This window comes from Vipera berus (genome assembly GCF_964194415.1).
Source record: "Vipera berus genome assembly, chromosome: 1".
NCBI lineage: Eukaryota > Metazoa > Chordata > Lepidosauria > Squamata > Viperidae > Vipera > Vipera berus.
This window is the reverse complement of record NC_138202.1, coordinates 180776963-180800733: the sequence shown is the minus strand read 5'-3', so window position 1 is coordinate 180800733 and position 23771 is coordinate 180776963. Positions and strand designations below refer to the sequence as shown.

The following is a 23771-nucleotide window of genomic DNA, read 5'->3' as shown; positions in this document are numbered from 1 at the left end:
AGCCAAAATTCTAAGGCTTGAAGTCCACCCATCCTAAAGCACAAGAACAATCAGGATTAGGAGCCTGAATGTGAAGAATTCGCTCAGCCTTCTTGTCTAATCTGCCTACCCTAAGCTTTCTTGTCCCATATGTGTGCTTCTATTCAGCTTTTGGGCTTGATTTGTGCCAAAAGGTGGCTCTTCCTTCCCAAGCCCAGCCTGGTTTTCTTTTTTTTCCAGTCATTTTTTTAGTTTTCCTAGTTAAAATGTTTGCAAAATACGTAGAAAATACTTGCAAAACAGTTGCAAATATACTGTTAGCAGCAGGTAAAGTTCTTGAATATTCTATATGTCCAGATTGATTGATTTTCAGTATTAGCATATCTTGAGACATATCTTGTGAATTGAATTAATGACTGTAAGAAATGATCCCTACAAAAAATTACTTATACTAGATAAAAGTGTGCTTTTTTTTAGTTTGCAGAATGGTGTTTAAGTTATGGGCAACACGGATGTCGAACACCAGACACTCCTTTTTCCCTTTTTGAAGGTAATAGTCACTTTCCTTTCCTCTTTTCAGAATCTTAATGTTTTGACTGAATAATAGTAACAATTTGGCTTGGATAACTAAAATATTGACTCATACACTCAAATATCTGCCTAGGCTAATAATAGCATACATGTGGATCAAATCAAATTATTTGCAGCTAACATTACATTTCTATATGTAGCTTCTTGCATCAGTTGCCCTCCAGATGTGTAAGAATTATTTATTAGTTGAGATTGCTGGTATATACCGTAGTTACCCCAACCCATCTAAAAGTGTTCATGGTTAAATAAGGCTTCTGTTAGAGCAGACAAATGGGTTGTTGTTGGGGGGGGGTTGGAGGGGGAGGGTAGAAATCTCTGACCTTACTAAAATGGGTTCAGCTGCTTCTTTTGCTTATCCATGACAGACTGAAACAGAAAGAAAAAGCATTTGAGGACCTCAAAGTCAAACTGACGAGAAGTAATTAAAAATATAATATGGACTTCTCTGTCCCTCTTCCATATCATATTGGAATTGATCATACTACTATTAGCACCAACACTTATATAATACTTGAAATATTTTATATTATCAGAAACTGTTGTATTGCAGATACTGAGAGAAAGTGTCCCACCGTAAGGTTTTTGGCTAGTTAATTGCACACCTGAAATTAATTGTTCAGAAACTGTCCTGTTTCACCGTTCCATCTAACAGTCACTGTGCAACACTTTCAGTTCATTCTTTATTTAGAAATGTTTATTACATCTAGATGTTTGCTATTTCACTATTACCATAAGTAAATCATTGCAAAATACATGTTGTCTGTTCTTCTAAAGCAGGGGTGTCAAACTGCTGGCCCGCAGGCCAGATGCATCACACCAAAACCGTGCCCACCCCATTGCCGACAATGGGGGAAAAGTCGTGATAACGTGACACGTCACGTGACATCACGAGTTTGACACCCGTGTTCTAAAGCAATCTTCTTCCAACCTAGGTGCCCTGCAGATTAAATCCCCAGATTTCTTTAGCTACTATTGATATTTGCTAATAGTTCTGGAAATTGAAGGCCAGGTATCTGTTTAAGGATAATTATTGTTGTCTGTTGTTTTTACAGGAATGGCTGGAACAATATATTTTCTTGCTGATCTTCTGATACCAACCAAAGCCAGATTCCCAGCTTTTGAACTATAAATTCCTTCTTAGCCAATACTAAATACTGACAAGAAGTTGGTGCACTTCAGTTCTTTGGAAAAGGCAGATTAAATAGGTATTGTCTTGTTTCTTGGCTAGAAATTTCAAACCTTAAGGGGAGGAGTATTAATATTTACATTCTCTTCTATGTGTGATCTACTTTTAAAAACTATTAGTCTTTTGTCTAAGCATTCTAGGTTTTATTGAAGGGGGTTTCCAATTTGACTGATGTTTTTTGGAAGATAAAAAGTAATATATATTTGGCAATCAATTATTTTGCCTTGTTTATTAGCTATAGGACAAATCTTGAAATTATCTGGCAGGAAATATTCCTTGTGTTGGGACTCCAAGACACAGCAAAGGCTATGGCTAACACAAGAATTTATCAGCGCCTTTTCTGAAACATATATCCTTCTGATTTCTCTGCACGTTTGTTGTTAAAGCAAATGTATTGCTTTTATCAGCAACTTGTCACCAAGTGTATAACTGCTAAGCTTGTAAGCCGCCCTGAGTCTTCGGAGAAGGGCGGGATATAAATGGAATTAAAATAAAATAAAAAAATAAAAATAACTCTTGGATGAATGTCCCTGTCTTCAATGAATGCTTTAAAGCTGTTTATAGCACACTTTCAATAGGAATTGAATATGTTTGGATATATTTACTGTTGCATTTTTCTTATCTGTAACAGATTAGAATAATTTGGCTTATAGGACCTGTCTGAAATCTTTTTGTGAACAGCACATATTACTCAGTATTTATCAGAAGCTTGTAAACTAATAAATCTATTATATAAAAAAGAATTTACCAGTAACCTAGTATTAGCTAGCATTAAGGTAAAATGTCAACTGTACTTCAGCTTTAAAAAAGGCTGAAATGATTCTTCTCACTTTGTTAAATTAGCACTTGGCTGATCTTGCGAGGCAAGTACTGAAATATGCATTTCATATAAAAAAGAGAGGTAGTAGCTGACTGCTTTGCACCTCCAAATGATTATAAGAGACTGTTCTGTAGTTCTTGCATCTTAAGAGTGGCATAAGTGACTTGAGACTGCAATAGTTACCAATATGAACGGGGAAAAAGGCATTGTTACCTGGATGTTCATCATAACTTTCAGACAATAGTATTCAGTGTGTTGAATATTATCTTAATACAAGTATCTTGTTCATTTGACTTTTAGGTACATTATAAGCTCTGTTTATGTGGAAAATTAGTTTGAAGTCTTTGGAACATACTCTAGCCTGCTTTGTTGCTAAGGTTCATTGAATTAAAACTGTTTTAGACAAACACCTTGTTTCATGTTCTTTGTAAATGTCATATGTATATACATACACACACACACATACATGGAGAGAGAGAAAATATAATAGCCCTTTGAAGGAAAGAAATTCTACAAATGGTCAGAATACAACTCTGCTGTATAAATTAAAGATGAACTACACAAGTAAAGAATCACCCAAGTCACCTGCAATTTTTGATAACCATATGGACTTAGTTATATAGGGTTTTTTTGCTGCAATAACATGGCTTGTTATTGCCATGTTTATGCATACAAAATATGTACATATACATCCCACTATTCCCTTTTGGGATAAGCAATAAGATGTCTCACATATAGATACAAGCAAGTGTGGCCTATTTCTGTTTTTCTGAGGTAAGCCAAGTTGGTTAAATGTTGCTACCCTAAGTTGTTCTTCTATCAACCTTGACTCTTTTAGACTGGGAGGATATGCCCATCTTGTTTTCTGTGCAGCCATGCAAAAGTAGATAAGATCACAGAACATGGAGTTGCCATCTATGAAGAAAACCAAGGTAATCTTTGAGAAAAAGAGATGGAATTACAATAAGCTGCAAGGGAGGCACCCTTGAGTACATTTTAATCAAGCTTTGAATGTAGAAATAAGATTGCTCATACATGATTGTGGAACTAGAAAGTAGGAATGGGGCAGTGCTGAGAGTAGAAGAAAGTGATCCATAAATGAGATGCATAAAGAGAAGGAAAGCATGGATCATCAGGCTACCCTCATGGGTTCAGAAAGGAGCAAAGCAATGGGCCAGAAGAGTAGGCCTTGCTGTTTTGTACCTAAGGAATCTCCAGAGACAATTAGCCAAGTGACTGAGAGGGAAAGGGAGAAAGATGCATCTCCCGCTGCCTTGAGAGCCACTGTGCTGGAATCAGTCTGCCACCTTTGATCAGGGAGTTGCCATAATCTGTGTGTCTTCAGCTAGAGCTTTTTATCCCAGGGGGCTAATTGTGGCACGTTTAGCATATTCATTCATTCATGTCAGAAATGTATATGGCCATCCATCTCATATCTATCACTCTGGGAGGCTAACAATAAAAACTGCCTTTGCTGTGACTAATTTTTGTTTAGAAAAAAGTATCATTTAGAACAGACATGTCAAACACAAGGCCCGGGGGCCAGATCCGGCCCGCAAAGTGGTTTCATGTGGCCCGCGAAGCCATCCTGGAAACAGTGAGGGAACGGCCCCCACTGCCTTGGCCCTGGCCCAGAGGCCCTCCTTCTGCCAGAGACCCTCAGATCTGTCCCACTCCTGCCCAGGCCCCCATAGGCACCCTTGATGTGAACGATGTAGAGCTGGCCACGCCCACCCAGTAGGCCATACGCACTTTAGCCATGCCCACCCAGTAGGCTACGCCCACCCTGACCATACCCACCCAGCCCCCTGAGGGCAACCGCAATGCTGATGCGGCCCTCAATGAAATTGAGTTTGACACCCCTGATTTAGAACACTCATGCCAGCAGATAGTTTGAAGATCTTGAAAACTATAGGCAGAGATAATTATTGCTTCAAGTTGTGAGACTTGAGAAAATCAGTTCCTTTGATCCCTACCTTGGTCTCTTCTAGGGCAATAATTATGTTATTGGCATCTTTAAAAAAATTCCCCAAAAGGTGGAAATACATTTATTACAATATAATATAATTTATTATAGTGAATACTCGTAGGGCAACTGATAAAAGTAAATAGATGTTTTGATTTAACAGCTGTATAGATTTTATGTTAGTGTGCCTACAGCCTAATAACATGAAATCTAATGTAAATGTATAAAGGTTTTATGCAGAATTATTCATTACATAGGCAATTTTAGTCCCTTGCTCAAATATTTATGTGCTAATTGTATGTTTCCACTGCCAACAGATGGCAGTATAGTCCAAAGTTTTTTACTAGTATGCTGATAAAAAGGTAAAAATAAAAAAGTAGTTACATTTTTAAAAAACCATTAAAAACCATATTAAACCTTAATCATATGGAATGATATTGATCATTATGTTGATAATTTTTTATGCCAAAGGTGAAAACTAGTCACTTAACTGTCTTTATTATAAAACAGTAATAATTTCTACTGTTCCTTTCACTCAACAAATCTGATCCTACAGATATCAATAAATTCATTTTTTTTCTTTATAACCTCAAATCATATATCTTTAAATCATACTACCCTTGTTAAAAGGATATCAATAAACATGGATATTAAACAGGAAAACAGCATCATATGCAAATGTTCTATCATTTTTTGCTTGGCATGAGGAGACTTGATGGCTAAGCTTTTAAAATATTCTCTGAAGTGCCATTATGTTTTAAAATGTATGAAATGTATCCCACTTTAAGATAATAAGGAACATTTTAAATGTTCTTTAAAACCCTTAACTACTAAGAAGTTATGTTAACATATTATTTATTTATTTATTTATTTATTTGTTATTGGGACTTATATGCTGCCCTATCTCCCGAAGGACTCAGGGCAGCTAACAACAATAACATACAATAAATACAGACGTTAAGATAAAATTAAAATTAAAGGCCTCTGTACAATAAATTAAAATTAAAAATTAAAATAAATTAAAAATTAGAGTTAAAAAATAAAAAATAAAAAAAACATAATTAAAATCCCTGTCAGTCCAGGTCAGCCAGGTGGAAAATGAGTGTTTTGAGGCCGCGGCGAAAGGACTGGAGATCTGGGGCCATCCGAAGCTCATGGGGGAGCTGGTTCCACAGGGCTGGCGCTCCCACAGAGAAGGCCCTCCCCCTGGGGGTCGCCAGCCGACATTGTCTAGCCGACGGTACCCTGAGGAGGCCTTCTCTGTGTGAGCGTACTGGGCGATGGGAAGTCGTTCCCGGCAGCAGATGGTCCTGCAAGTATCCCGGGCCGAGGCCATGTAGGGCTTTAAAGGTAAGTACCAGCACCTTAAATCTCACCCAGAGGGCAACCGGTAACCAATGCAGCTCACGCAGGAGGGGTGTAATATGGGAGTATCGGGGTGCTCCCATCACTACCCGTGCAGCCGCACTCTGTACCAGCTGAAGCCTCCGGGTGGTCTTTAAGGGCAGCCCCATGTAGAGAGCATTGCAGTAATCTATACGGGAGGTAACGAGTGCGTGGGTGACTAAGTTATTACTACAAAATCAAAAGGTGTTTTAATTAATTTTAATCCTACTGCTATTTTGAAATTTTGCTGGTAATTCAGTTGTGGATGGTCACTAGGATGCTGTTGAAAGATAATTAAATATATTGTCAGATGTTAACGTATATTTGCCTGTTATATTAAATTTTATACAAATTACTGAATCTCTTCAGTAATTAGATAAAATGCATTGATTCATCTTTCAATGGCAAGATACTTCTGTTGCCTCCAGAATTGCTTGATCCTTTATCATTTATTATTGTCACTTTTGAACACATCCCAGTTCTTTTTTACAGTAAACTGGGATATAGAAGTATAGTGAAATGGAAACTCAGTTAAATGAGTCTACCCAGTAGAATTCAGAGTTCTTTTGGAATCTATCCTGGTTAAATGTTCGTGTAACTGATCACTTATAAAGGAACTGGAACAAGACTGGAAGAAGAACAATCAATCCCTCTTTGGGGAATGCTGCTGAATCTACTGAAGATATGTATAGATTTGCTTTAAGGAATTCTACCTGAAGAAAAAGTTCTGTCAAAGTATGTTCTTTATATGTCCTAGAGCAGGGGTAGGCAACCTGAATCGGTGAAAGAGCCACTTGGAACCGGTTCTCTCACTAAAAAAAACCACTGGGAGCCGCAAAATACACGTGCGCATGAGCATGTGCGCGCGCATGCGCAGAACAGGATTTGATTAAAGTGGAGCTTATCTAAGCGAGACATACACTGGAGAGGAGGCTGAGCAAATTTTCCCCTCCTTGCCAGGCAGGCAAACGGCGGCTTCAAACACACACGCGCACACACACACACACACACAAACACGAGGAAAAGGTGCAGAGCAAATTTCCCCCTCCATCCCCAGAGGCGGAACAAAGCAGAGAGGCGAAGAACGTGGAAGAAAAGGAAGGAAAGAAAGAAGATATAACCTTCAGCAAAGCAGCTTCCATGCAGAAGAAGCACATTTGCACTTATGTGAGCAGGCATGTCCCCCCACAAGCAGCTCCCCCTCCCCCCAGCCTCCCCTGAGCCAAAAAACTCACCCTGCCTTAATTGCAGGCAAAACCTGCAGAAAGGCCAACCAGCCCGTGCAGATGCGCTGCCTGCTCGCCTTTCCAAGGCACTCCAGTCCAGATTCTTTGCTCCCTTTTAGCTGGACAACCTTTAAAATTGGCTCCCCCCTCCTTCTCCAAGGCAAGCTGCCCTCCTCTCCATCCTGCGCCCCCACTCCCAAAGAGTTTGGCTGGCAGTTTGTCAATCACAGCTCTTCCTCCTCATCATCTCCCTCCCCAATCCGGCTTCAGCACAGTTTTTGCCTGAAGAAGAAACGGGGCGCTCCCCCCCTCTTCCCATCACTTCTTTGGCGCGTGTTTGCTGGGAGCCCACCCAGATTTGAACACCTTGGCGTCCCCGTTTCTCACCAAAAACAAAACATTGGGAGCTGCAAAATTTAGGAAATCGCTGAACTTCTACAAATATTTTTTTTTTATTTCTGTATACATCAAAAACATTTTGAACTTCCAAAAAAAGTCGCTGGGTCGAAGGTTACTTTCAAATAAAATACTCAATGTCCATTTGAGTCCTCTTCATATTTATTAAATAAAAAGACAAACTTAACTTTTCCCCATGCAGCAAACCCAAAATGCTGTCTGCTTGTCATTCTGTCCGTCCGCCCATCTGCCCACCCGCCCATCTGCCTGTCTGCCAGTCCATCTGCCCATCGTCCTCTTGTCTGTCCACCAGTCCATCTGCCTGCTCATCCGCCCATCTGGCCATCCGTCTGCCTATCCACCTGTTCATCTGTCCATCAGCCACTGACACAAGGTGGGTGGTGTTGATTTCATTGGTTCTAAAATAATCCAAGACAGCCTCACACATGTCCTCTCCCCTTGTTTGGCCTTTCAGTGGTATCAACTCAAACATTTCTTCTTGTGGCCCAGCAGAGTTCACATATCGGCAGAACAGCGCTATTTGTTCAATATCACCTGTGTCTTTGGATGCATCACAGGCAATTGAGTATGCCTCATCTGAATTGATGTCTTTAATTTGCTGCCTGGTGATGTTTTCTGCCATTTTTAGGGTTCTGTCTTTAACAGTCTTCGCAGAGAGGGGCATATCTCTGATTTTCTGCACAATTTCACTCTTGTTTTTGAAGTCTGAGAATAGATGTTCTGAAATCTTAATGAATGATTCCTTCATATATTCTTCATCTGTGAACGGCTATTTCCTGAGCAGCCACAAAACTAGCATATGTAGTTGAACTTGCAGACGTCACCCACTTCTTAAATTGATTCTTGCTCTGATCAACCTTCCGCATCAATTCCGAAACGGCTTTTTTTCTCTCTTCTCCTTCTGGGTATTTTTCAGCAAAGGCTGTGTGTTTATTTTGGAAATGTCTTGCAACATTAGACTTCTTGTTTGCAAATTTCTCACCACATATTAGACATACTGGTAAACCAGTCTTGTCAGTGGTGAAAGCAAATGAATGTGCCCATTCATCATTAAACATTCTGTGTTCTTCCGAAATTTTTCTTCTCTTGGATGATTTGTCCATGGTTGGCCTATTGAGGGGCAAACAGCAAAATAAATCTCATGCTAGTGGGTGTCGCACGGTGGCAATTATAACCAGTATTGTGAATCAAATAATGTAAGAACCAGTTTCCTGCAAAGATTCTCCCCCCACACACAGAGCACCCAGCCTCCACTACTCCCCCCCACCCGATGGAGCTTTCCACTGCCACTGCTGCTTCCCCCCAGGACAGAGCGCTCCACCGCTGCTTTACCCAGTGGCAAAGGTGGAGGTTGGGAGGCAACGGCAGGACATAGCACGGGCATTGCCAAGCAAACCACAGCAGCAAAGCTTGTCCTCCCCCCCCCCACACTCAAGGTCACAGGTCGGCAACCTGCGGCTCCGGAGCCGCATGCAGCTCTTTGAGCAGTCCCGTGTGGCTCCCAGACCTCCTCCCTCTGCCATGTTTACTTTTTGGGGGAAAAAGTGGCACTAAAAAAATTTAATCAATTTAAACTTCTCACAAAAAAACTTGAAAAGTTTAAATTGATTGGTTGGTTTGTGGGACCACCCACAAACCTCTTTGTTTTTCTAACTGCACTTGGCAGAGTGGAGGAAGAGACGGGAGAACTAAAAAGGTGAGTAGGGTGGGGTGGCGGAGGCTTGCAGATCTGCTGCCTTCGCCACCTCTTCGTTTGCAGTGGGTTTCCCCCCCTTCTCCTTGCTGTGGCTAGCAGCCCCGGCAGTGAGAAGGAAGGGGCATTTCCCCCCCTTCTCCTTGCTGTGGCTAGCAGCCCCGGCAGGGAGAAGGAAGGGGCGTTTTCCCCCCCTTCTTGCCGTGGAAGGGGCGTTTCCCCCCCTTCTCCTTGCCGTGGCTAGCAGCCCCGGCAGGGAAAAGGAAGGGGCGTTTCCCCCCCACTTCTCCTTGCTGTGGGTAGCAGCCCCGGCAGGGAGGAGGAAGGGGCTTTCCCCCCCGCTTATCCTTGCCGTTCCTACAAGCCCCAGCAGGGAGGAGGGAGGGGCGTTTCCCCCCCTCGCTTATCCTTGCCGTGGGTAGCAGCCCCGGCAGGGAGGAGGAAGGGGCGTTTTTCCCCTTCTCCTCAGAAAGAAGGGGCGGTTTTCCTCCCCTTCTCTCTGCGAGGCTTGAAACTGTTCCTCCATAAACATGTAACCGAATCATTACTTGACTCTTTCACAAAAACTAATACATTAATCTCTGTTTTCTTTGTGCCTGGTGCCTGGCCAGCAGGGAGTTCAGTAGGGAGTCAGCGGTCCCACGCTGCTTTCCCCCCCTCCTTTGTGTGTCGGGCCCACGGGGATCAACACCTGATATAGATTTTTTCCAGAATTTGAAATCTCAGCAAAAGAACAGCTGGAAAAAATTAGAATTTTTTTTTGTAATTTTCTTTGCCTGATTGCTAGCAAACAACAGCCTCTCAGTGTGATTATTTCACATCTGTCCGATAAATGTAGTATTTCATCTTGGTTGGTTAAATGTTCTGGATAGATCTACCTTGGAGCATATTTCTTCGAATTCCCCCTCCATTTGCTCCAGATACCTTTGCCACATCCTCTCTTGTATGGATATCATGTCAAGCACTGCCCCCCCAAAATAACAACATAATTAGTACTTGTGAAGTTAAACTTCAATCAATCACTTTCATTTTTAAAATGAAAATAATTAAAATGGGTTAAAAAAATACATACTTTCTCTAGTTTCCTGAAGTAGCTTCTGAAGTTGCTCCTTTACTTTGTTTTTTTCCTCAACAAGGCTTGCCATCTCTTTGAGTCCCATGCGGCTCCCAGGCCTCCTCCCTCTGCCGTTTACTTTTGAAGAAAAAAAGTTGCACTAAAAAAAAATTAATCAATTTAAACTTCTCAGAAAAAAAAACTTGAAAAGTTTAAATTGATTGGTTGGTTTGTGGGACCGCCCACAAACCGTTTATGGGACCACCCACAAACCGTTTGTGGGACTACCCACAAACCTCTTTGTTTTTCTAACTGCAGTTGGCAGAATGGGGGAAGAGACGGGAGAACTAAAAAGGTGAGTAGGGTGGGGTGGCAGAGGCTTGCAGATCTGCTGCCTTCGCCACCTCTTCCTTTGCGGTGGGTTTCCCTCCCCCGGCAGGGAGGAGGAAGGGGCGTTTTTCCCCTTCTCAGAAAGAAGGGGCGGTTTTCCTCCCCTTCTCTCTGCGAGGCTTGAAACTGTTCCTCCATAAACATGTAACCGAATCATTACTTGACTCTTTCACAAAAACTAATACATTAATCTCTTGTTTGCACATTAGTTTCTAGCTTCATAAAAATGTTCTGCACTTGGAAGCAAAAAAGACATCCAAATTTTAAGGGTTTTATTTAAACTTCATTTGTGAAGCATGTAACTTTAACCTTGATAATCATAAGCAGCTAACATTGCTTTTTCATTTTGTGCAATTACTGTATTAAATTTGTATGTATATTTGGAGCCGGTCTTGAGCTGACTTTACTACTTTTAATTCCTCCCTTCTGTTTATTGTTATATTTAGTTGTATAGCTAAAGCACATTTATTCTTAAAAGCTTTTCCATTGGTATTTTGGGTCACTGGACCTACTTCTTAACATCTTAAATCCAAACTAAGGTAACATACGACATACGACCGACAATCTTTGCTGGCCTGGCGAGTTTCTAGTTGTTTTGGAACTGTTGGTGAGACCGTTAAAAGTCGTTGGTGCTGTTTGAATTTGTTCTACCAGCAGCAAGATCTGACTGCTGGCCCAGTGATGGATTCTATTGCAAATCAGGGCTGTTTCCAGAGGAGGCAGAGGAAGAGAGGACCTGGAGCTTATGGAGCGAAGGAACTGGATGAGGCTGTCTGCAGGCCCAGAGGAAGAGAGAGAGGCTTTTGGAGAGTTGGTGGTGGCGACAGCAGCGTGCTCCAGGGGTGAAAAGAAGCAAGGCCTATTTAAGGAAAAGGTGGAAGAGTCAGCATCAGAAAAAGGAAAGAAGGCGAGGTTGTCAGAATACAAGCAAATTTGAGGGCTAATCCACATGGAGCCCCATTTCCATCTGTCCTCTTTGCCATCGTTCACTCCCTAGAGACTAAAATGGACAATGTGAAATTTGAGCGGGCCCAGAACAAGGAGTATATATTGGAGGTGGTGACCCTTTGAGAGCTGTATGCAACGAAATTTCATTTTGATGTATGCCGATTGGTGTACATTCAAAGTGACAATAAAGTTATCATTATCAAAGTGACAATAAAGTTATCATTATCTCCAGGTAGAAACAATAAACAACCAATCAAGAATCAAAAAAATGTTATGTGATGGATATTTTTATTAGGTCCAGTTTTCAAGTGTTTCCATAGCTATAAAATTCCTATCTTGTGAAACTTCTAGAGCAGACCTTACGAGCAAGTTACCACTATTATTGCAGAGAGCTTATCCTTGTTTGGGATTGTGATCTGAGTTGGTAAAGGGATTTCTAGAGAGCTGCAAACCGAGTATTTTATAAGGGACTTTATATTTCACACAGATTGTGCAACCCTCTAATAAATGTTTCAGACTCTGCAGGGGGAGCTCCTCCTCTCCCCCCGCCCCCCCAAGAGATGGAATTGCAGCTTCTCTTGCTTGGTGGGCTTCGGGAGGGGGGCAGGAAGACCCTTGGCTCCTTCCCTCCCTCTTTCTCCTCCTCCTTCTCACCCTCTGCTCTTGGATCAGGCTGCGAGGCTCGGCTGGATGGCTTTGGGTGGTCCTGGCAGCTGACATGGGATCTCTGTGTGTGCGTGTGTGCGTGCATGTAAGTTGTACATAGACCGGAGAGGCGCACAGGCTGGCGTGTGGGTGGGAGGCCCGGGTGGTGTATATTTCTTCCCCTTTTTCCCCCGCCCCCCCGCCCCCCGCCCCCTCCTCGATCTGTAAAGAGGTTCCGTAACCCCGGTGGGGATATTTGGGTGTTTTCCCCCCTTCCTCTCCCTCTCTCTCTCTCTCCCCTCATCTCCCCTTCTTGGTGTCTCCCCGTTCTTCTCTGTCTGCACCCCCTCCCCCCGTCCTCGGAATCCTTCAGAGAACCCCTTCCCCATCCCCTCCTTTTCAGATTTTCAAAGGTGTATTTTGTTTTTTTCCCCTTTTTATCTCTTCGATTTTTCCGGTCCTTTCGTCGCGACCTAAAGACATACCTTTTCCAACAGGCCGACCTGGACTGAAGACGGGGTTTTTTAATATTGTTTTAATTTTTATTGGTTTTAGTAATTAATTATGGGGCTTTGTAATTTAATTCTTTTTAAATATTTGTATCATTGTTTTTTATAGTTGTTTTATTGTTGTGAGCCGCCCTGAGAAAGAATTTGAAAGAAAGAAAGATTTGAAGCACGCATCTTCAAATTTAGGAGACAGAGCTGTACTCCTGCATCTGAACAGATTAAGGAATTGATATGCAAGTTAAAAAGCCATGAAAAGCAATACAGAGCTTCCTTTCTCAGCTGAAATGCCCTTGTAAGTGGTCTGGTGAGTTGTATAAAGTAAAGTATAAAGTAGCTTATATGTAAGGAGGAGGAAGCGCTTATTTACAGTGTAAGCCATAAGCTTTTCATAGAAGCCTGCACGTAGATACACTTGGGATTTCTTGGAATTTCTTTCAGGCATATATTCTAAACAGCATTTCTGAAGTTCTGAATACAATCAGCCGTTTTCCCTAGGATTAAAACCACTGGTTTACCACAGACCTCCTTGTAGCTGCTATTCTACCAGAGACTGTCAAGAGATTTAAAAAGACTCCCAGTGGCTGGATCAAGTGTCACCAAGCACTCAGTCCCAGATTGATCCATCAAATATGGTCATGCACAGATCATATTCTAATTCAGATCATCCCAGAAATAACAATTTACAATATAAAATATGTGTGGCATTAGGGATTAAAACAGTACTGTGTGCAAAATATGTATTTCTTAAAATATTCTGCTGTGCACTCACTGTTCAGAGCAAGCCTCAAAACAATATTCTTTTACTATGTCCTGAAGCTAAAAACTTTCCCAAATAAGGTTTCCGTGTGCTACATCAACCTCGAGCTCAGGGTAGGGGAGGTGGCGTGGCGGTCGTTATCAGAGAAACCCTCCATCCGATGGAGGCCACTGCCCCTCAGATAGACGGATGTGAATCCCTCCTCTTAAGATGGGGTCCTGGTGGTCAGTTGGGCCTACTTCTGGTATACCTCTCTCCAAGCTGCACAGCAACGGTTCTACCCAAGCTACCTGATGCCATCTCAGAATTGGCGATCGAATTTCCAAAACTTATGGTACTGGGAGACTTTAATCTACCTTCCCTGGGCAGTGCATCAGAAGTGGCCCGAGAGTTCATGGCCTCCATGACGGCCATGGACCTGACTCAAATTACTCAGGACCCAACTCACGAGGGAGGAAACATGCCTGATCTTATTTTTATCTCTGGGCAATGGCTAAATGGACTGGGTGGGGTCACTCCAACATCACAACCCCTTTCATGGACAGACCATTACCTCCTGCGGTTGGGCCTCCGTCACGTCACCCCCCGCTGTCAGGAGGCGGAACCGACCAGGTGGTTCCGCCCCAGGCGCCTGATGGACCCAGATAAATTCCAGATGGCGCTTGGACCGATTCCCACCTCCCTCTCCCACAACCCGGTCGAGTCCTTAGTTAATGCCTGGCAACAGGCTGCTTCGGAGGCTCTCGACCGCGTTGTCCCTTTGCGGCCTCTGACCCGGCGCAAGTCCCGACTCGCTCCTTGGTTCTCCAAGGACCTGCGGGAGATGAAACGCCAGAGAAGGGGCCTAGAGAGCATTTGGAGAACCAGTCGGTCTGAGTCTGAACGAACACAGTTAAGATCCTTTTCTAGATCTTATCTTGTGGCAGTGAGGGTGGCAAAGCGCGCCTACTTCACCACCCTCATTGCGTCTGCAGATAACCGCCCGGCCGCCCTATTTAGAGTGGTCCACTCCCTTTTAAGTCAAGAGACGGGAGAGGACCCCCTACATGGACGGGCTGAGGAATTTAGTAAATATCTAGTGGACAAAATTGCTCAGATTCGGGCTGGTCTGGACTCTAACTGGGCAGTATCTAACGAGAGGAAAACGATGAAGTTGGCCGAGTACATTTGGGAAGAGTTCGATCCTGTGACTCCGGATGAAGTGGACAAGATCATGGGGAAACTAAGTGCCGCCACATGTTTGTTGGACCCGTGTCCCTCCTGGCTAGTCTATGCATCTCGGGAGGTTACACGAGGCTGGCTCCTAGCAGTTATCAATGCCTCACTGAGTGAGGGGTACTTCCCTGCCGCCTTGAAAGAGGCGGTGGTAAGGCCCCTCCTCAAGAAACCGGCATTGGACCCAGCTGTTTTAAACAACTTCCGTCCTGTCTCCAACCTTCGCTTCCTTGCGAAGGTCGTTGAGAGCGTGGTGGCACGACAGCTCCCTTTGAACCTGGAGGAATATGAATATCTAGATCCGTACCAATCGGGTTTCAGGCCCGGGCACAGCACGGAGACGGCATTGGTCGCACTGGTGAATGATCTCTGGCGGGCCCGAGATAGAGGTTATTCCTCTGTCCTGGTCCTATTAGATCTATCAGCGGCTTTTGATAACATCAACCATGGTATCTTACTGCGTCGTCTTGAGGGGCTGGGAGTGGGAGGCACCGTTCTGCGGTGGTTCTCCTCCTACCTCTCGGACCGTTCGCAGACGGTGTTGGCAGGAGGGCAGAGGTCAAGCCCTAGGCCTCTTAGTTGTGGAGTGCCTCAGGGTTCGGTGCTCTCGCCCCTCCTGTTCAACATCTATATGAAGCCGCTGGGAGAGATCATCTGTAGCTTCGGGGTGAAATATCATCAATATGCTGATGATACCCAGCTATTCATCTCCACCCCGAACCAACCCAGTGATGCCCTCGATGTGATGTCCCGTTGCCTGGAAGCGGTACATATTTGGATGGGAGAAAACAGGCTTCGACTCAACCCGGCCAAGACTGAGTGGCTGTACATACCGTTATTTCGTTTAGTCCAAGAGGTTCCATCTCTGACTATAGGAGGAGAGATGTTACCTCCCATTGATAGAGCACGCAATCTGGGCGTCCTCCTAGATTCATGACTCAGTTTTGAAGATCATATTGGAGTCTTGGCTAGGGGGGCATTTGCACAGATTCATCTTATATACCAACTGCGCCCCTTTTTGGACCGAGATGCCCTACGTACAGTCACCCACGCACTCGTTACCTCCCGTATTGATTACTGTAATGCTCTCTACATGGGGCTGCCCTTGAAGACCACCCGGAGGCTTCAGCTGGTGCAGAATGCAGCTGCACGGGTTGTGATGGGAGCACCCCGATACTCCCATATTACACCCCTCCTGCGTGAGCTGCATTGGCTACCAGTTGCCCTCCGGGTGAAATTTAAGGTGCTGGTACTTACCTTTAAAGCCCTACATGGCTTAGGTCCGGGATACTTGCAGGACCATCTGCTGCCGGGAACAAATTCCCATCGTCCAGTACACTCACACAGAGAAGGCCTCCTCAGGGTACCGACAGCTAGGCAATGTCGGCTGGCGACCCCCAGGGGGAGGGCCTTCTCTGTGGGAGCGCCAGCCCTATGGAATCAGCTCCCCCCTGAGCTTCGGATGGCCCAAAACCTCCAATCCTTTCGCCGCGGCCTCAAAACACTCCTGTTCCACCAGGCTGACCTGGACTGACAGGCATTTTAATTAATTTATATTTAGAATTTTTAATTTATTTTTTTAATTCTTTAATTTTAATTTATTGCACAGATGATTTCAATTTTATTTTTATCTTGATTTCTGTACTTATTATATGTTTTGTTGTTAGCCGCCCTGAGTCCTTCGGGAGATAGGGCGGGATATAAATCCCATCAATAAATAAATAAATAAATAAAATAAATACATTTACCGTATTTTCCGGCGTATAAGACGACTGGGCGTATAAGACGACCCCCTACATTTCCTGTTAAATTATAGGGTTTGGGCTATACTCGCCGTATAAGACTACCCCTCTTCCAACGCACACCAAATAAAAATTAAAAAACATCAGATTTGATTTTAATATGGTAATTTTAATTCAAATGCTTATGACATGCAGGTGCTTAGTAGGAAAACTGTCACTTATAAACATAAGGCTGTCATCAAACATGTAAACATAAAACAGTGCAAGTGGATTAAACAATAATAATAATAATGAAGAAGAAGAAGAAGAAGAAGAAGAAGAAGAAGAAGAAGAAGAAGAAGAAGAAGAAGAAGAAGAAGAAGAAGAAGAAGAAGAAGAAGAAGAAGAAGAAGAAGAAGAAGAAGAAGAAGAAGAAGAAGTAGTAGTTGTTGGAGGGGACCTTGGAGGTCATCTAGTCCAACCCCCTGCTAAGGCAGGAAACCCTATACCATTTCAGACAAATGGCTGTCCAGTCTCTTCTTAAAAACTTCCAGTGTTGGAGCATTCACCACTTCTGGAGGCAGGTTGTTCCACTGGTTAATTGTTCTAACTGTCAGGAAGTTTCTCCTTAGTTCTAGGTTGCTTCTCTCCTTTACTAGTTTCCATCCATTGCTTCTTGTCTTGCTTTCAGGTGCTTTGGAGAATAGCTTGGTTCCCTCTTCTTTGTGGCAGCCCCTGAGATATTGGAACACTGCTATCATGTCACCCCTCACCCTTCTCTTCGTTAAACTACACATACCCAATTCCAGCAACCGTTCCCTATTTTCCTAATTCACTTTTTCACTTTTCCTAATTCACTCTAAAGCTTTCCCTGCGCAGAGCCTTAAGTAAAACCAGCTGCCTGCAATTAGTGCAGGTTAGCATCCCACCAGGCTCAAGGTTGACTCAGCTTTCCATCCTTCCAAGGTAGGTAAAATGAGGACCCAGATTGTTGGGGGCAATAAGCTGACTTTGTAATAATGCTGCTTGGGGGGGTGGTGAAAGCCCTAATAAACAGGCATATACACAGAATGAAGGCTATTGCTAAGCACATTGATTTCTGCTTTAAATTGTAAGCCATCCTGAGTCTTCGGAGAAGGGCAGGATATAAATGGGATTTTTTTTAAAAAAAGACCAAATGGGAGATCCGCTCCAGATTTTCCAGCCAGCCCGCCCAGTTCCTGAGTCAAATGTGTCCTTAAAGCTAAGCCGCTGCTCTGGCTGCTGCCTTCTCCACCTGCCTTTCAAGTTGGGATATACTACAGCTGCTCTTCAACTTTAGAAGGAAAGATGCCCAGACCCCAGCCTGTAAAAAATCACAGACTGCAGCTTCTTCTCCAATTGGTCCCGCTTTCCCTGCGCAGACTAAATGGGAGATCCGCTGCAGGTTTTCCAGCCAGCCCTGTCCCTAAATTTTCAGCACCTGGCGTATAAGACGACCCCTGACTTTTGAGAAGATTTTCATGGGTTAAAAAATAGTCTTATACGCCGGAAACTACGGTAAATATGTAGGCTCCGATATGCATTTTCGATCACTTTATAAGTGTATGATGTTCCCACTCCCCCTTTGGCAAAGTTGCTGATGTTGTTTCTCTGCAAAAGCTGAACAAGGATAGATTCTTCATGAATCCCCATCATTTGTGAAAAGACCTTCAAAGTAGTCTTTTTTTGTCCCCATGTTTAAATAGGTTTTTATTTCAAGAAGTCTGTAAATCAGACAACCCTGCTAATTTTGATGTTTTGGCTGCAGATTTTCACACACTGTCCAAAATGGTGATGGGGACAGGTTGGAAAAAGGAATGAGCCAGGATGTTTACTTTTTTCATGACAACACAAAGAGTTACATCTTTCTCTTAGAAGAGAAGGTAAGAGAAAGGAAAGGTGAGGGTGGGGAGAGGAAGAGAAAGGGGAAAAATAAGACAGTAGACATCTAGTTTGGATATCTCCTTGCTAATCTTTGATTGGTTACATCTTGTCCTGCCCTCAGGTGATTTGGAGAATAGGTCAACCTTCTCTTCTCTATGGCAGCCCCTCGAATATTGGCAGACATCAATCATGTCACACCTAATCTTTTTTTTAGACTAGATGTATCTAATTCACTGAACCGATCATCATACGACTTAGCCTTTCAGACTCCTAATCATCTTTGTTGCTCTTCTCTGAACTCTTTCTAGACCAGACATGTCAAATACAAAGCCCGGGGGCCGGATCCGGCCCGCGAAGCGGTTTCATGTGGCCCCCGAAGCCACCCTGGAAACAGTGAGGGAACGGCCCCCGCTGCCTTGGCCCAGAGACCCTCCTTCTGCCAGAGACCCCCACATCTGTCCCACTCCTGCCCAGGCCCCCATAGGCACCCTTGATGCCAATGATGTAGAGCTGGCCATGCCCACCCAGTAGGCCACACCCTCCCTGGCCATACCCACCCGGCCCCCCAAGGACAACCACAATGCTTATGTGGCCCTCAATGAAATTGAGTTTGACACCCCTGTTCTAGACTCTCCAAATCTTTTTTGCATCATGGAGATCCAAACAATGTGATCTCTCTAAGTGTAGTATAAAGTGGTACTAACACTTCACATGATCTTAATTGTATTTCTCTGTGAATGCTGCTACGACTGCATAGGCTTTTGGGATAGTTGCAGCTCCCACCAGACTTAAGTGGTTGTCTATTAGGATACCTAGATTCCTGTCACAGTTACTGCTGTTGAGCCAACTACCACCTCTTCTTTGTTCATTTGGTTTTTCTTTCTGGATGTAAAACTTTACTTTCTGACCACTGAATTGCATTTTGTTGGATAGGGCGCAGTGTTCAAGTCTGTCTTCTAAACTGTTGGCTGTTCTCCCCAGCTTGGTGTTGTCTCCAAATGTGATGGGTTCCCTTTTATTCCCACTTCTAAATTATTTATGAAGATGTTAAAAAGTAACAAATCCATGTAGTTGTGAGGCTGTCTCTCCCACTACTTGAGGGGCTGACACAGAGAAGAGGAGGTCAAAATATTCTTCAAAGCACCTGAGGGCAGGACCAGATTATCTGTTACAGATATTCTCTTTTTGTTGGGCTTGATGTGTAATAACAGATACATTTATTATGGCTTTGTAAGGGGAAACATCTTTTCTTCCAGCTGTTGTGAGTAAAGCTGCCTTTTGCAATTGACCAATCGTGATTTTGGCAATGGCAATGGTGTCCAAATGGTGCTCCAGTTGTTTTGGGATTGCTCCCAAGGTGTCCCTTACTACTAGTACTACTTTGCCTTTTTCCCCCCAGTTGTTCTATTTCTATTTGCAGGTCTTTGTATTTTGTTATCTTCTTCAGTCTTTATCTTCTCTTCTACTGTCTCCAGGTATTGCCCCATCAAATGTCTAGACTTTTCTGTTTTTCTTATTTGTAATTGGCTTGTTATTGGCAGGTGCCTATCTGTTTGAATTCTAAAGTCCCAGAACACTTCAGCTTCTTCGTTTTATGTCTATTTTACGGTCCCACCAGTTTTTGCTTGCAGGAAAATGGTATTTCTTGCAGATCTTGCAATGTACTGTGTTGCTCCTTTGTCATGTTTGTAGTCAGTTTGTGCAATTTTCTTTGGTTGGACTGTTTAATGCAGGGCTTTCAACTTTTTCACCCATTGTACCACTTTTAGGATATGGTAACATCCGAGTACCACCATTTGCCTAGCAAGGTGGAAAGGAAAAAAGTGATGAAGAACAGGTAGTCCTTGACTTACAACAGTTCGCTTAGTAAATGTTCAAAGTTACAATGGAGCTGAAAAAAGTGCCCCCCAAGCCACAGCCGAGCAGGACACCTGCCTGTCCACCCGGTGGCGCTCTTTTTCCTGTCCGAGGTTTTCATTGTTGTGAGCATTTCTGTTGAGGATTGGCAGCCTGGGTGGGGTGGGGGTGGGGTGTTTGGTTTTTATTCCCCCCACCCTCTACTGGGTGGTTGCAGCAGATTTTGGTCACTTCACATGACCCTGGGACACCAAGCATCTGAATGTAAATCACAAGACCCTGGAGTTGCTGCAACATTCCAGCTGATCAGTGCTTCTTCTGGGCTCAGCAGAAGCACCAGGAACAGCGCCCGGCTACCAGCTGTAGCCTGGTGCTGATCCTGGCTCTTCCGCTGAGCCCTGACAGCCCTGCAGCTCCAGCCATCTCTCGCTCAGGCTTGTGCAGTGCTACCACCGGTTCAGCTCATTCCTCTCCCCCACTACCAACTTTTCTAGGATGGTCACGTACCACCTGCCAGGTGCCAATGTACCACAGGTGGTACCTATACCACTGGTTGAAAAGCCCTGGTTTAATGTTAGGTTGTTTGGCAGTTCCTTGACTGGGATGTTGTTTACTTCTGGATTGTTGGTCTGATGTTAATCTTGGTGTTATGCTCAGTGTTGATTGCTGAAGTGTTTTGGTCTTTTTGTTCCCTTTTTGGCTTTTTGATTGTCTCTTTTGCCCAGTAGGAAGATGTTGTTTATGTCTACATGTCTATTGGTGGCCAATTGGTAAGAGTGAAGAGTGTAGTCTACTTCCAGGAATTCTCCAGTGTTTTTGAGCTTGGCTTGATTTAAGACGGTCAATAACATAGAGGCATAAAGGTAACCCCTTCTCTGCCCAATCAGGTTACATAACAGATGTCAATGGTTGGCCAATGTCTTTTTTCAGATTTGTCGTTGTTTTAGCGATTGTCTATCCACTGCAGGATGAAGGCCTCTTCCTCATGTTTCCAGCCAATATGGTCTTGAGCTTTCTTTTGCCAATTGGGCCCCCAATAGTTGCTGTTGTCATTGATCAATCTTGTTTTAGGTTTTTCATGGACATTTTTATCAAATGGTATCCATTCTATGACTGCCTTGGTCCACCTGCCATCAGTTCTTCTTGCTGTGTGACCATTTCCATTTCCATTTCCATTCTTTTACTCTCTTGATGATATTGTATACTTTCATTTGTTCTCTAATCCATGTGCAGGTCTTTCTATCTTGTCTTGTAATGCTAAACATGTATCTTTGCATGGCTCTTTAGGCCACTTGTAGTTTTTGTATCGATTGTGAGGTTAGTGTTTATGTTTCACCGGAGTATGTTAGAACAGGTAGCATAACACTAATCAAAAACATTTTCTCTTCAGGCATACGGGAAGGTTGTTCTTGAAAATTACACTTAGCTTGTTGAATGCCTGCCAACCACATTTAACGTGCCATTCAATTTCCTTTTTGTATCACCTTCCATTGAGATCCATTGGCCAAGGTATAGGTAGTGGTCTATTACATCTAGTTCTTCTTCAGATATAATTTTCTGGGTGAATTTATTAAACATAACCTGGCTCTTTTTCAGGTTTATTTTTAAGCCAAATAGTTCTCTTTTGTGCAACCATTGTATGTGTCTTTGCAGCTCTTCTGGGTCTTGTGAGAAGAAAAGAACATCTTCTGCAAATCTTAAGTAATTTAAGTAGGTGCCATTAATTTTTATTCCATCTTTTGCCCAGTCTAGTTTGTGAAATAATTCTTCAAGGCAGACTGAGAAAAGGATAGGTGATATTGTATCACCTTGTCATACCCCTTGTTCTATGTTGATTTTCAGTTTAAGAGCATTAAGGCAAATAGTCACCGTTGTTTTTTATTTGTTTGTAGTAAGTTTATGTTAGCAGTATCTATGCCTTTTTTGGACCAGTGCTTTAATTATTGCTTACTGGAATGCTGAGTCAAATGCCTTTTTGTAGTCAATGAAAGCCATGCACAGAGGCATGGTGTATTTGTTCTGCCTTTCAGTGACTTGCTGAACAGCCTGGATGTGATCCATTGTGCTATAACCACTTCTGAACTCTGCCTGCTTCTTTGGCTGTGCGTCATTTAATGTTCTCAATATTCTTTTTGCTATTATTTTAGTGAAAACCTTGTAGACTGAAAGAAGGCTTATTGGGCAATAGTTCTTTAAATCATCTTGGGGCCCTTTCTTTCTTTCTTTCTTTCTTCAGCATTTTTCCATGCATCGAGTATTTTTTTTCTCTCAGGCATCTTGAGTATAATTTTGCTAGTATCTTGTGTAAAAGTATTTCATTTGTAACACAGTCATTTCTGGAAGCCCTACCATTTTTCATTGATTTTATGGAGCTTGATACTTTCTCCACCAGGATATCTGGCATTTCCTCCTTCATGGGTGTTGTTACTTTTGAATAATCTTGATGCTTGTATAGCTGTGAATACAATTTTTCAATTACTTCTAACATTTCCTGTCTTGTTCTACACAAAAAGCCATCTTCATGTTTTAATGTAAAAACCTTCCATCTTGTATCTATAAGCTTGCATTTTGCTCTATTAATCCCTTTGTTCTCTTCAATTGTCTTTTTCACAAGCTTCATATTAAACTAATGTGTTTCTTCCATATAGGCCAGTCACTTTTTCTCCTCTTATTGTTCTTCCTATTCTTGCATTAAAGTCACCCATTAGTATTTTGTATTGGCATTTTTCTTTGTCTTGAAGACAGGCCACATCATATCACTCTTCCACCTCATCATCACTATAGCTTATTGTTGGAGCATAAGCTTGAATGATTTGAAGTTTGTATTGTTTGTTCAATTGACTGATGCATTGGGCTACTCTGTCTGATATACTTTCAAATTTTACTACAGATTCTTTCAGCTTTTGATTGATGAGAAAACCTACTTGGCCACATCATCCATCTTTGGGAATAGAGCATAATCTGCCATGCTGATTCCAGTGTGGGTCGGCAGATGCAATTGGAGTGAGTCTTGGTTATCCATCATGGCCTTTTCGCCTTGAGTGTCCCTACTAGAAATATACATGTCTTTTTTAAAAAATATATACTTTATTAAACAAGTTTTAAATAAAAACAACAAGAACATTATTACAAAGTACTGAAAAGTGCGTCAAATAGAAAAACACCAAAACACCCTATACACCAAAAAACAAAAACAACAACATTAAACAAGACCGGGGAGTGTAATACTACCCCTAATTTTCTTTTTCTCATACATCCCAGGCTAAGTAACCTTTAATTACCAAATATTAGAAATCTATAATTGTATATATCTCCAGATTCTATACCTCAAATAATAATACACAATTACAAGAGGTGATGGGGATCCAAATAGTTAAAAAAGTTAAATATTTAGGTATTTGGTTATCTTCAAGGTGTCCATCTATAAAGGAATTAAATTATCAAAAATTGATGACCGAGATGGAGAAGAAATTAGCCAGCTGGAAAAACATTCAATTCTCAATCCT

The 23771-nt window shown here is 42.7% G+C and overlaps 1 protein-coding gene across 6 annotated transcripts in view; it reads left to right on the top strand.

Moving 5' to 3' along the window:
* The window catches only part of LANCL1 (LanC like glutathione S-transferase 1), a 51578-nt gene extending 28309 nt beyond the window's left edge, over positions 1 to 23269 (top strand). For 3 of the 6 annotated variants that reach the window (XM_081312495.1, XM_081312497.1, XM_081312496.1), the window contains exons 9-10: positions 457 to 529; positions 1623 to 2983. In XM_081312495.1, the coding sequence (XP_081168621.1) occupies positions 457 to 529; positions 1623 to 1699 (150 nt within the window). In that variant the 3' untranslated portion in view covers positions 1700 to 2983. Of the gene's footprint in view, positions 1 to 456; positions 530 to 1622; positions 2984 to 3414; positions 3509 to 11362; positions 11426 to 12919; positions 13103 to 18292; positions 18408 to 23155 lie in introns of those variants that run through there. The other 3 variants (XR_014024446.1, XR_014024447.1, XR_014024448.1) reach the window with 3 other exon arrangements.
* Positions 23270 to 23771: the final 502 nt, after the last annotated feature.